The sequence below is a fragment of the Siphateles boraxobius genome, unplaced genomic scaffold (assembly GCF_051911475.1).
Source record: "Siphateles boraxobius isolate OS27281-9 unplaced genomic scaffold, OSU_SipBor_1 13, whole genome shotgun sequence".
In the NCBI taxonomy this organism is placed as follows: Eukaryota; Metazoa; Chordata; class Actinopteri; order Cypriniformes; family Leuciscidae; genus Siphateles; species Siphateles boraxobius.
In genome coordinates this window covers 18,694,917-18,703,498 of record NW_027508733.1, presented here as the reverse complement: position 1 = coordinate 18,703,498, position 8,582 = coordinate 18,694,917, and the positions used below count along the sequence as shown (strand labels likewise).

General features: G+C 40.2%; 1 protein-coding gene across 1 annotated transcript; it reads right to left on the bottom strand.

Annotated features, from left to right (window-relative positions):
• Positions 1-2,454: 2,454 nt before the first annotated feature.
• Positions 2,455-5,378, bottom strand: klf2a (Kruppel like factor 2a). Its single transcript, XM_077226266.1, has 3 exons — positions 4,948-5,378; positions 3,522-4,419; positions 2,455-3,390 (listed from the first exon to the last, which is right to left on the bottom strand). Exons 1-3 carry the CDS (start codon positions 5,017-5,019, stop codon positions 3,215-3,217), a joined length of 1,146 nt encoding a protein of 381 aa, XP_077082381.1. The 5' UTR covers positions 5,020-5,378; the 3' UTR covers positions 2,455-3,214.
• Positions 5,379-8,582: the final 3,204 nt, after the last annotated feature.

Below are 8,582 nucleotides of genomic sequence, written 5' to 3'. Positions count from 1 at the left end.
AATGTTAACTGTAACAGGACATTCCGAGATTGGTATTTACTTAGTTTGTGTGATAGTGTACTTCGAGTATCAAAACGCGCCAAAGAGCCTCCCAGAATTGACTCCCGATGTTTATTCCACATGCCTCATTAGTTATTTTAGTTTTGTTGGGAATGCTTGACATTTCTAATAACTTGTGTATGAAAAACATCTTTGACCCTGGTAAATGCATATCTTACTTTCATAAGCTGGGAGTTTCTGGGAATAATGGCTATGTCAAGTGAGACGGTGTGCCTCTTGTGTTTTACCAGAGCAAGGTGAGTATGTTAAATGCGACACACATGTACATGTTGAAGGTCTGGATGGGGTCATCATGGTAACAAGATCCTCGGTGTGCTCTCACTTGGTTGATTGGATTCGAGGGGACCCTTTCACGGACTTGAGCGTATTGACAGCTGGCTGGGAAATGTTGGCCCGCTCCTGCGCCAAAATTTGCTCGGAACGGGTATTGATTTAAATCAGCGCGTTGACTAATCGGACCTCTATCTGCCCGTGAAGAGCTCCAGACCCGAGCTGGATTTTGTGTATTTAATCAGCTGGGCTTGGGCCAGGAAGCAAGGGCTCTCCACCGAGTAATGCTGCCCTGGGGATGTTGCGGTGCACTGACGGACACTCTTCTGCACTCCACCAGGACCGTCAGCAGAGGTATGCTGGGAAATGTAAGCCAGATGGCCACTTTCCATTATGTTGTCAAACAAATGTGGTTTTTCTTCAACCATGGGGATTATCATTTTTCTGTCTTTGTTTTGTTGGTGCTGAGGTGATTTTGAGATACTGACATATGTTATTTCCTTCCAATATAGCTATTCGCCTGGATTTTGATGGTTTGTCCCAAGTTGGTGCAAATGATGTACAAAACATCATGTCCTGACGTTGTGCACCATGGGAAGTATCACTACAAAAAGACAAGTGTAGTGTTGTGACAAGTTGTAAGATGATTCCCGTGCAAGTCCAGCAGGTGGCAAACTCTTCCCATGACATTCCCAAGCTTTCCAAAGGAATCTGCACCAAAAGCACACGTGAAACCAAAGCAGCTACATGGACAAAAAGATACTAAGTGGCATAACAAACTTCCAATACATGTTTCCATTACAACCTCGTTAGTTTTTGTATATTTAGGTCATTCAGTTTGAATAAAGCAAGTTTTTTAAAACGAATGTATCTCTCCAGGTGCAGCTATAATGATTGATCTCAGGACGGGAAGTGGACTTAAATTAGCATCCCTGGTTGGTGGGTACATTTTTGAAGAGAATTCAGGGGTTTTACCATCGAAGGTAATTTATAGTTTGTATTTTAAAACGTTTTTCTGCCGGCATGAGGAATACCCTCAAGGCTTTAATAATACCATTGCTCACTCTTGCAAAAATTTAAAAGTCTTGTTTTTATCTTTTTGCATGAAACCTGAGAAGCATTCTGGCTTGAAGCCAGGCAATTAACATAATCCTAAATGCATCATTTGTGTCATTATCAGTTTCTTATGTAGGTTAAAAACCATTTCCTAGGTGAATAGTGTCAAGTCTCGGCTATCTCAAGGGATGTGACCTTTGTAGCAGACCCTTGAAGTTCATTGGAGGATTAGGAAATTGCTGTAAGCTGAAACGCCACACATTAACCTGGCTGATTTATCAACTATACAGCAACTCCGAAAAGTGATCTGAGACCAACCTGAAAGTGATATGAAAATGTTTTTCTTACTTCACAAAGTAACCCATCCATTGACACAGTTTTAGTTCCTCATTTCCTCAAAATAACCAGGCAGTGAATACCTCTCAAACAACTGAACGGTATAATATTTCCAAACCACTGCACAGGGCCCATAAAAACAAAAGAGATATGTCTAAAAGTATTATCATACAATACGGAGAAATGCTTTGTTTTTTGGACTAGTGTCACCATAAGATGCTGTGTGACCTGAATATACTGTAACAACTGGTATTAAGCATCCAGAGAACAGTCTTTTGTTTAATAAAGAACATTTAGTGCTCCATTTACATAAAGACTTTGGTGCCAGATACTCTCAAGCTCTTGAATATGTATTTTTATCTGATTGACTTTACAGCGCCTGTAAAGTTTGAGTTCTCACCCCAACTGTAAAAAAGTAATTTGAAGCAGAAATTTCACCCACTTCTTCCGTTGTTTTTCCAAAGCATCACTCTCTTCATCTGTGGTGTAGCCCTCTGCCCAGACAGGGCTATATTCAGTCTCAACAATTATGTAAATGTAATGTTTGTATTTATAGGTCTAGCCGCAGCTTTCTGGCATGGCAAAGTTTCAGCTGGGAAAGATTGCAAACTCCCTCAAGGCTTGTAACATCTGCCCTTGGGCGATACGACTGAGATCTTGTCTGAAGGATTCGAAAAGATTGATTGATTGATTGATGTGCTAACACACTGGACATATCGACAGACACACATGTTTATATCTCAATTAAGTTTAATATGTACATTAAGTACAATATTTACAGTGTATAAATTATGTACATAAAATGTTTGGTCCAGTACAACTTACATAGCCCTTATCATGTCATCCGAACATGGGACAGTCTGCAATTCACGTTAACGACATACAAATTTGTAAGAATACGTTAGAAAAAAAGAAACGAAAAAACCATAAGACCCTGATTTTTAAATGTTTATGTCGATAAATGCACAAATTACTTCACACATTTAGTTAACGCCCTTTTGTTAACTTTTAAGGCAGTTTTGAAAGAAGAAAACATTGTCTTACAAAGCTTATTTAGTTTCTTGAAACAATAGCATACAATTTTTTTTTAAATGCCAAGAGTATTTATGGCACTCGTGAGATGTATACATGAATTAAAAGGCACTGTTGTCATGTCCATAGTACATCATGTTAACTTAAACGCATATAACTGTCTGATTCCAGTTTCGTCTTGAGTCTTAGGTCCAGCCTAACAGGAGTTGAACTTGTTTGGCATTTGTCAAGCTCTTTGGAAAAGAAAAATATATTTTGTTTCTTTAAAAAATCTGTTAAGAAATGAAGTGTAGAACCAGCTACAATAAAAAAAGAATGTGTCGGATTCAGCAATAGGTCAAGTCAGTTCATGTTTCCTCTTTTGTCATACTTTAAATAAAGGGTACAGACAAAATGCTTGCTTTGACATCCATGATGTTCATTGTTCAGTGCGTTTAGTCCAAATATTCAGAGTCAGTTCCTACATATGGCGTTTCATATGGAGGGCGAGATGGTCAGACCGGGAGAAGGCGCGCTCGCACAGATGGCACTGGAAGGGTCGGTGTCCGGTGTGCTTGCGGAAGTGACGGGTCAGTTCATCAGAACGGGCAAACTTCCAGCCACAACCTTCCCAGCTGCAGTGGTAGGGCTTCTCACCTAGCGAAAGAGAAGAAAAAATAAGGTATGTTAATATTTATATATTTTCAGCAATCGATTATTGTCATATTTCAATTTCAAAAAGAGCAGTCAATTGTGATGTCATCGCATTGGCATAGATGTTTATTTACCTGTATGCGTTCTGTGATGCGCCTTCAAGTGGGAACTTTTTGTGTAGGTTTTGCCGCATCCAGAAAAAGTGCAAGTGTGAGATGCTGTCCGTTTCCTCGGCCAGGTGCGACGTCCCCTTTTTGGTTTGGCGTCCATCTCCAGAGGAGATGAGGGTGGTGTCAGAAGTACTCTTTGGTTGGCGTTGGGCATTCCAAGCCCGTCGTCGCACACGCTGAAGTGATGCGAATTTGGGTAAGACAGGTGCATCTGTGGAGGTGCGGCATGGGGAAACCCCGTGTTGCCTTGGTAAGCCTGCTTGAACGTCATCGCGTGGCACATCTGTGACTGACAGTCTGTGTTGATGAGCTCCGCGGGGCTCTGCGGTGGAGTCATGCTGCCTGCCCCCTGGGGTGAGTTGGCCAGTCTTGGCTGCTCATATGACCTCATGCATGCACCGTTGCCCTCCTGTTTGACTTTAGGAACCATTCCTCTTGCAGGTCCATAACTGTCCATGCAGGGCTCCACTTTGATACACTCCAAAATGTCCTGATTGGGGAAGATAGACCTGACCAGGAATCTTCCCTGGGTGTTGTTGGGCAGAGATGGCTGGCAGTAGGTGTCTACATCGGATTGCAGAAGCTCTGCCATGAGGCTGGTAGTATACGGAGGAGGTGACTGGTTGATCTCGGGCACCGAGTATGCGGTGGGGTTGTACATGTTTCTGGATTCTTGCATTCTGTAATCACTTCCCATACCGAGTCCGAGATTATCAGCACCCGCAGTGTTGGCCAGAATAAACTCCAGATCCAGATATTTATCAAGATCTTCGTCGTCTATTGCTCTGCTGAGGTTGTCCATGTTTGTTATGTCAGCTATGCAGCTGAGATGCATGGACCTGTCCAGTTCATCCTTCCACCTCTGCAATGGAACAGATAGATTAAACTTACTTTGAGATTTTAAAGCAAGAATGCACAACATTTTATAGTATAAGTCAAGAATATAGTAAGGGCGTCAAGAATTTCTGTCAAGAATTTTCAATGCGTTTGAAGTCTTATTATAGTAGGCCTACTCCTAATAAAACGGTTAACTATCTTAAAGACGCTTTAAACAAAACACTTAAGGTTTTCTTTTATATTGTGATGTCTAAATCTAATTTAACGTAATAAATAAGACAAAAATGATATATAATAAAATATATAGTCGATGTACAATCGAGCAGCAGTTGCTATGGTTACGTCCTCAGGCGAAAGCGATTTATTTTCGTGAGCTGTAGATTTAGCGCACTGACTAACTTGCAATATAACTTTTGTAGTTCGTGACATTGTTTGAAAACGCTGTTAAAATGTGTATATATTCGTGTATGTAAAAATAACTAGGCTACACATACTAATAAAGAACTACATAATCATAATAATGATGTGAAATAAAAAGAAATAAGCAACTCACGTTTTCCCAGCATTTTTCTTTCTGTGCTGAAAATGTGGAAATAGACGGTAAAATTGTTCCAGTCGAAGCCATTTCCAGTCGTCCCAGTAAAATTAAAAAGCTTAAAAAATCGGGGACCAGTTGCAATCCCTCCAAGAAACTTTGGTTGTAGTGCACTACAACTCGGTTTCTGCTCTTACACTCTCTGTTTAAAACTCATGCAGCAAGTATGAGTGGTGGAAGACCTTATCTTATAAATATCACGGCAGTAGAAGCTGGACCAATTGTACGAAGCGGAGGAAATACGCACTATCCGTCCCTAATTTTAGCCGCGCTATATAGCTGCTGCTCTCCGGCTCGTGCGCCTTTCGTCTTGGATGGTGAGAGCGCACGGGCTCCTTCTTTAAATCACCGGAGTCACTCCACGCCCCCTCGGTAAAACGAGTTAAACGAGTACAACATGGTGCAAAAGATCCCTCCTCTTCTCTCCCTCTCTTGCCTTTGGGGAGAAAAAGAGCAGAGAAAAATACACATCATTAACACGTTGTTTAAAGATGAAAAGTGTCGATACCAATTGCGCGCGCCACTGTGAGCCCTCTAGACACGTAGAGCTATTACAAAGGGGATTATGACCTCGGGCATTATTGCATTTTAATAATGTCAAATTTGCTGGCTCAACAGCTAATAAAATGAATCCATTTAATCCTATTTCTTCTTCCTCTTCTTCAGATAAGTGAACACACATGTATTTTAATCCATGCATTTCCTAAATAAAACATTCAAAGTTTTAAAGAAGTTAGTAAAAGTATGTGTTTTAATAACATTACCATTTTTAACAAGCAATTGTTGGGTTAATTTTGTATGTTTTATGACATCATAAATAATAAAGGCATTTATATTTTACTTTAATCTAACTATGCAATCTGCAGTTTGATGTTGTAAACCAATCAGTTACTTATTCAAAATGGGGCTCTTTATTTTCCTACTGCGAACAAATGTAACCACTGACATATTTTCAACAAGTATTGTGATAATGATTTACCTGTGAGTATATACCTAGGCTATATAAAAAGAAGCGTTATCAAAAGAAACTTTGAATATGAACAACACAACAGTGGCTTTATGGAGATTTCACTCAAACATCTTTCAGAAGGGCAAACTAGAATTAAACCTCTTTTCTCATGTGAATATTAGCCATGTAAAAATGTTCACGTGAAGTCAACGTGTCTGCCTTTTCATTTATAGTTTATGGCTTTGCAATACATCAACTATTTTTAGACACTTATACCCCCTCTTATTCACAAATTATAAAAAGCCAATGTTAAAATGATACGTGTAGGCACTGTAGGCTATATCATGCTGTATTATGATGTAAGCGTGATGTTACTCCATGCACCTGCAGCCGAAGCCACAACTTTATTGGATTTGCATATCATTGGACCGAAATATTAACAATAACACAACTCTGTGCTTTTTAACATCCTTTCAGGCTCCAAATGTATCTGTAGTATCAAGCTCTAAACAAAACACTTGCCATTAAGCTCTTAAAACCCCTTTCATTTGCAAATAGAGCTGAGGAGGCTGGGACCCCCCCCCCCCCCCCCCCCCCCCCCCCCAAATAGCAGGTATCGGTCAAATTACTTGGGCTAGTCTACGAATAGATATTTTTAGCTTCCAGCAAATTGCAAGGTCCAGTCACCCACAATCCAGTGCAAAAGAAAACATTAAATGGTGGTTTGTGTGAAATTACATCACTTCTCTATTTTTGTGGGTCAAAAATAACAGTGAAATGGTGAGAACGTTCTGCTCAAGAGTCCAAATGAGATGCAACCCGGGTGCGACGTGAACCATTCAAAGTAGAAACGAATGCCATTCCCTTAAACACACCAACACGTGTTATGACTGTGTTTACCGTTTTATTATTTCAGAAATCAATTGATATGATTCAATAGCCCAATTTAGAAGTACAGTATGTTTTTTGGGCACGGAGAATGTTGATGCCTAAGAATGTAAGAAAAGGGTGCAGTTTTATTATACAGTACAACTAGTTCTCCCCTCAGGGCAGCATGGATCACGCATTATATGTTGGTTTCTAACTGTGCTCTGATCGTGTGTGTAGGAGGTTTCCGACACACCCACACACACACACCTCCTGCACAGGTAGACTCCTGAAATGAAGCTTCTTTATTGTCATCTATGGTTAAATGAAGAACCTTTTACATACACTCTAAAAAATAAAGGGTCTTTACTGGCGTCTTTAACATCCATACACTCTTAAAAATAAAGGTTCCAAAAGTGGGGTTTGCAGTAAAGAACCATTTTTGGTTCCCTAAAGAACATTTGGTTCCCTAAAGTTCTTAAAAGAAATGTGAAGAGAAAATGTTAACAATCCAAAGAACCTTTTTCCAGTTTGAAGAACCTTTTCAGCTTTATTTTTTAAGACTGTGGGACCTTTACATTGCACAAAAGGTCCTGGAAAAAGACTCGTTGTATTATTGAAATGTTTTTTACAATGAGAAAAAAGGGTTATTTTAAGAACTGTTCACCGAAGGGTTCTTTGGGGAACCAAACATGGTTCTTCTCTATGGCATCATTGAGATAACCCCCTTTTTGAACCTTTATTTTTTATAAAGTGTATACAGGCCTGTATGCTGTCTTGATGCCTGGCATGATGAACTATAGATGCTGAACTAAAGTTCCGTTCGGACAAAGAGATATAGGGAGATACCTCTTGATTTCTGCCTTTTATCTGTTTGTGTTGAATCCCACCTATCTGTGTTGGAATCTTTGATTCTTATCAGTTTATCAACTTGATCTGACTGCCAATGGATAACCATTAACTTTTACTTTTAAACGATTTGTGGTTTTGGAAAAGATATTATGCTTTGCGTGTGAACTGAGTTCAAGTAACCCGCTCGGCATCAAGCATTTATTTGGAAAAAGTTATTTTTTTCTCTCTTGCTTTGGTTGTCCAGTGTGCAACGCATAGTTTGCTGCTTGAGTCAAACCCTGGGAAACACCTGCTCTTTCTTCACAGCGGGACGGCGTTGTGGCTGCCCTAGGCCCTGCTTTCGAGAGAGAAGGAAACCGAGAGTCCTGCCAGAAAGTGCGCGAGTGAGAGTTTGAGACGGAATGGGATTCTGAGCAGGCCTTTATATACGCAACTATTTTTAACCCCACTCCCTCCCGCCTATCACAGGGCTTCCTCTCTCGGACGCTCAGGAAGCAAGCCTGGCTCGGCTTCCTGCCTTCACGCCGGGCTCTTCAGAGCCAATCAGGGAAGGATAGCGTTGTGATGACCAGGCACTGACTCAAAAGGAAAAAGAGTTAAAATCATGCCACATATTTGTGTGATTAGATTTCAGTGGAGCAAGTGGTCGTCTGCAAGGGAGTTTGACATGTAGCTCATGTTTTTTGAGCCTTCTAGATTAATGATGAACTCAAACTGAAATCATTTGTGTGTCATGCTGCCACTAACCGTATTTATTACTCCTTAATCAGTGTTTCCCAATATTTTTGTCTGATGTACCTCCACAACCCAGAGTACTCCTTAGAGCCTATACACATACAGTATGTATACAGTGGATATATATATATATATAGGCCTGCTATGTTGCAGCATATATCCAAATGTGAAATACTTAAGAATACTAATG

Coding starts and splice junctions, on each gene's coding strand:
- klf2a (XM_077226266.1), bottom strand. CDS start 5,019: ATGGCTTCGACTGGAACAATTTTACCGTCTATTTCCACATTTTCAGCA. Junction 4,420..4,947: donor AAGAAAAATGCTGGGAAAAC/GTGAGTTGCTTA, acceptor GTTCCATTGCAG/AGGTGGAAGGATGAACTGGA. Junction 3,391..3,521: donor GCATCACAGAACGCATACAG/GTAAATAAACAT, acceptor CTCTTTCGCTAG/GTGAGAAGCCCTACCACTGC.